The sequence below is a fragment of the Alosa pseudoharengus genome, unplaced genomic scaffold (genome assembly GCF_046254945.1).
Source record: "Alosa pseudoharengus isolate Yale_2024_CS ecotype anadromous, Long Island Sound unplaced genomic scaffold, YU_APseudo_1.1 YU_APseudo_1.1_scf_14, whole genome shotgun sequence".
Classification (NCBI taxonomy): Eukaryota; Metazoa; Chordata; class Actinopteri; order Clupeiformes; family Clupeidae; genus Alosa; species Alosa pseudoharengus.
Window position 1 is genome coordinate 3439688 of NW_027468609.1, and position 5000 is coordinate 3444687.

The 5000-nt window shown below is 43.5% G+C and overlaps 1 protein-coding gene across 1 annotated transcript in view; it reads left to right on the forward strand.

The window, feature by feature from the left end:
- The window catches only part of nup214 (nucleoporin 214), a 150896-nt gene that overhangs the window by 61769 nt on the left and 84127 nt on the right, over window positions 1-5000 (forward strand). The window contains exons 27-29 of the mRNA XM_076284946.1: window positions 1309-1405; window positions 2129-2169; window positions 4504-5000. The exon at window positions 4504-5000 is cut by the window's right edge and continues 1306 nt beyond it. Coding sequence (XP_076141061.1) covers window positions 1309-1405; window positions 2129-2169; window positions 4504-5000 — 635 coding nt within the window. The remainder of the gene's footprint in view (window positions 1-1308; window positions 1406-2128; window positions 2170-4503) is intronic.

Consider the following 5000-nt stretch of genomic DNA (forward strand, 5'->3'; position numbering starts at 1 on the left):
TTTTATAATACATAATAATAATAATAATATTTTAATTCTTTAAAAATCTAAATAAAATCAATGCTAGTATAATACATGAAATGATGGCAGATCTCAATAGCCTAGACTCTCTTGAAAAAAACAATATATAATATATGTGTGTGGCACTTACAATGATCAGAATAAATCCTTATGAATAAAGGTAGTGAAAATGCCCTAAAAACAGCTTAGGGTTCTAAGGGTTAAATGGTTATGTGACAGACTCAAATTCAGAATGAATTCTGAGAAAAGAGAAGAGGAAATCTCCATTTCCATTTCTTTTGGTAGAGATGTCTGTAAGAGGTGATTTCTGAAAGTGATTTTGGTGAAATAATGTGCAGCAGGCCAGGCAGTGGGATGCTTATTTGCATCAAACACACTGGATGTGGAGATGTTGATCATCAAACACACTGGATGTGGAGATGTTGATCATCAAAAACACTGGATGTAGAGATGTTGATCTGATCATCAAACACACTGGATGTTGATCTGATCATCAAACACACTGGATGTGGAGATGTTGATCTGATCATCAAACACACTGGATGTTGATCTGATCATCAAACACACTGGATGTGGACATGTTGATCATCAAACACACTGGATGTGGAGATGTTGATCTGATCATCAAACACACTGGATGTGGACATGTTGATCATCAAACACACTGGATGTGGAGATGTTGATCTGATCATCAAACACTGGATGTGGAGATGTTGATCCAGAGCCTGAGCTTGTAGTGCAGAGCAGCTTCACACTGTGCTGCTTAGACACCAGCTGAGCTTAATAATGTGCATTTTGGACTTCCAGCTTAACAATGTGCATTTTGGACTTCCAGCTTAATAATGTGCATTTTGGACTTCCAACTTAATAATGTGCATTTTGGCCATTCAACTTAATAATGTGCATTTTGGCCATTCGTGGAACAAGAAATCCTGTCTGGAAACAATGTTATTGTAATTAATAGTCAATAACGATTATAAAGATATATTTAATTAAATGGGGTAATTTGTTAAATTTGTGTTATTGTTTAAACATTAAGAATAGAGTATTTAAGAGTGCCTATGACAAGAGATCCAAACTGCTTAGTAGGTGAACTCAGTTCTTTTTTTGTGTTTGTGTTGATGTTTTTATGTGTTTATGTCTGTGTTGTGTGTGTGTGGTGTGATGTCTTTGTGTTGATGTGTTTATGTGCTGGTCAGATATGTTACACACAGTTTAGACAGGGTTTGACTTTGTTGGATATGTGTGTTGTATTTGTGTTTACGTGTTTATTGGTCTGGTCGTCAGGTGCGGTGACCAAAGCAGACGTTCCAGCAGCCACTGCAGCATCCAGTGCAACAGCAGGAGGGGAACAGAGCAGCAAGACCTTCAGCTTCTCAGCAGGGTGTGTGTGTGTGTGTGTGTGTGTGTGTGTGTGTGTGTGTGTGTGTGTGTGTGTGTGTGTGTGTGTGTGTGTGTGTGTGTGTGTGTGTGTGTGTGTGTGTGTGTGTGAAGTAAACTTTCTTGGTTATATATTTACACCACTTGATAAAAGACTGGTTTAAAATCACTGGTTTAAAGCATTTAGTAATTAAACTATGTATTCTGAATATATAATAAATGCAATTAATTGCTGCGTGCGTCTGTCTGTGTACGTGTGTCTGTATGTGTCTGTATGTGTCTGTATGTATGTATGTATGTTTGTAACCCATGCTAACTGTGGTGGGTGTGTTTCCGGGGGGTGGGTGTGTGTGTGCGTTTGTGGCTAATGCTAACCCATGCTAACTGTGGTGGGTGTGTTTCCGTGGGGTGTGGGTGTATGTGTGCGTTTGTGGCTAATGCTAACCCATGCTAACTGTGGTGGGTGTGTTTCCTTGGGGTGTGTGCGTGTGTGTGTTTGTGGCTAATGCTAACCCATGCTAACTGTAGTGGGTGTGTTTCTGTGGCGTGCGTGTGTGTGTTTGGGGCTAATGCTAACCCATGCTACCTGTGGTGGGTGTGTTTTTTGTGGCATGTGTGTTTGTGGCTAATGCTAACCCATGCTAACTGTGGTGGGTGTGTTTCTGTGGCGTGCGTTTGTGGCTAATGCTAACTCATGCTAACTGTGATGTGTGTGTTTCTGTGGCAGGCCAGCCGCTGGTTTCTCCTTCTCCTCTGCACCACAAACAGGTGAGTGTTCCTCGCTGTCACACACACACGCTTACCAGTGTGTGTACATGTTTACAGTGTGTGTGTGTGTGTACACACGTTTAACAGCTGTGCGTGTGTGTGTACGTTTAACAGCTGTGCGTGTGTGTGTGTACGTTTAACAGATGTGCGCGTGTGTGTGTGTGCACGTTAAACAGTGTGTGTACACGTTTAACAGGTGTGTGTGTTTGTCTTTGATATTGACTAAACAGTTGTATGATCATTTCCCGTGTGGCCTAAGTCCCCGTTTCCTTTAATAGTCTGTGGCTATCAGCGTACAGCACACCGTAGGCCTTGATCTGAATGCAGCACACTGTAGGCCTTGATCTGAATGCAGCATTCTGAATGCAGCATACTGTAGGCCTTGATCTGAATGCAGCATACTGTAGGCCTTGATCTGAATGCAGCATACTGTAGGGCTTGATCTGAATGCAGCACACTGTAGGCCTTCTTCTGAATGCAGAATACTGTAGGCCTTGATCTGAATGCAGCATACTGTAGGCCTTGATCTGAATGCAGCATACTGTAGGCCTTGATCTGAATCCAGCATACTGTAGGGCTTGATCTGAATGCAGCACACTGTAGATCTTGTTCTGAATGCAGCATTCTGTAGGCCTTGATCTGAATGCAGCATACTGTAGGCCATTGGTTCCCAAAGACTGGGTCGCGACCCACGGATGGGTCGCAGGAGATTTTATTTGGGTCGCCAGCACAATTTATGTTGTGTAATAGGCCTAGCTTATACCATTTAACCTGGAAAGCTATGAGTTTTCTATTAGGATATAGTTTGTTTACCACAGTGACGGCCCTAGAATAGTACTGAAACTGGTGGCGGACGCTTCGCAGAGGGGGCAGCGTGCATCTCACTCGCAAAAGGAAACATTTCTGTGGGGCGCCTGCTATGGACCTCGCAGTTGCAGAATGCAAGGGACATGAATCAGCATGAACATTAACAGACAGCTTCCGTTGACCGATTAAAATCTAGTTACCATGCTGTCAACTACCAGACATCCGTATACCGGGCATGGCTATTCAATTTGCGTCATAGGCTGATATTTTCGATTGTAGATGCACTCTTTAAAGTTAATAGCAGCCTCCTCACATTCCTTATTATTTCAGATTTAAAATGCACACCAATGCATTATATAAGGCTGCAATGCTACAGTTTAAATGGAAATTTTAAAAGCTATTATTTCCTCTTGTTTTCCACCTCGCAAACTCTATTATCTTTTGGCTATTGCGCAAAAGCCTCTTATTCTGAAATGTATTCATTTCACATTCTTACAACAACATAGCTTGTCACAACATCAATACACAGCCTTAGTATATATACGCTATTACGTATACATATGGCTCTGTAGAATGGTTAGGGGGGGCATATAAAAGTTTGAGAACCTGTGGCCTAAAACAATATTGGTGGTTGCATGTTAGATCTGAAGTGAAATGGGTCGTGATGGTCTGTCATTTTTAAAAAGTGGGTCCCCAGAAAAAAAGTTTGGGAAACACTGCTGTAGGCCTTGATCTGAATGCTCACGCTCCCCTTTGGGTCCTTCAAAAGTTTTACATCTGCAGTATTTATGTTTTTATTAATTTAGTGTTGTTAAATGTCTGGAATTGTAGGATGGTAGGCATTACAATTTGTCTGCAGCAGAATGACTGATATTATGACATATTGATTTTGTAGTTGCTCGCAATATATAAAGGTCTTAAAAGTAGTTAAATTTGTTCTTTAGAAATGTGCAGATACCCTGTGTAGGCAAACCTTGACTTTGTAGAAGGAGAGTACAGACTACTGACTAGAATGAGTCATTGAACATTAAACAGTGCTTTTCATGGATTTGAACTGTCTGGGTTTGTATTTGCTGGATTTGTATTTTCAGGTGAAAGAATGCCAGTGTTTTTTTCTAGATTTCAGTTCTGTGTTTGCTGGTGTGTTTCTAGATTTCAGTTCTGTGTTTGGTGGTGTTTTCTAGATTTCAGTTCTGTGTTTGGTGTGTTTTTCTAGATTTCAGTTCTGTTTGGTGGTGTTTTTCTAGATTTCAGTTCTGTGTGTTTGCTGGTGTTTTTCTAGATTTCAGTTCTGTGTGTTTACTGCTGTTTCTCTAGATTTCAGTTCTGTGTGTTTGCTGGTGTTTTTCTAGATTTCAGTTCTGTGTGTTTGCTGGTGTTTTTCTAGATTTCAGTTCTGTGTGTTTACTGCTGTTTCTCTAGATTTCAGTTCTGTGTGTTTGCTGGTGTTTTTCTAGATTTTAGTTCTGTGTGTTTACTGGTGTTTCTCTAGATTTCAGTTCTGTGTGTTTGCTGGTGTGTTTGCAGTGAAAGATGCCGGGTTGCCCAAGTTCTCCTTCGGCAGCAGCAGCAAGCTATTTGGAGGTGCCGCTGACGAGACCTCCTCCATCTTCCCCCCCAAATCCACCTCCCCAGCACTAGGGGGCAGCACCAACTCCCCAACCCCTCCCCCCGTGGTGTCGGGGGAGCCGGTGAAGCTGACGTCGGTCGCGCCTGCGCTGAGAGGGGAGCCGCAGGCCCCCAAGCCGGCCGCCGTGGCGCCGGGAGGCGGCGGGGAGACGCTGGGCAGCTTCTATGGCCTGCGTGTGGGTCAGGGCGATGAGGAGGCCAAAGAGTCGCTCAAGGGCTTCAGCTTCGGCCAGCCGGCCAACGGGAAGGGCAACGGCGGATTCGGCGTGGGCCAGTTCAGCTTCGGGAGGCCAGCGGAGACGGTGGGTAGCGGCCAGACGGAAGCGTCCGGCGCCCCCTCTTCCTCCACAGCGGCGGCCGTGTCCGCGCCCAGCAGTAGTGTTTTCAAACCTCCG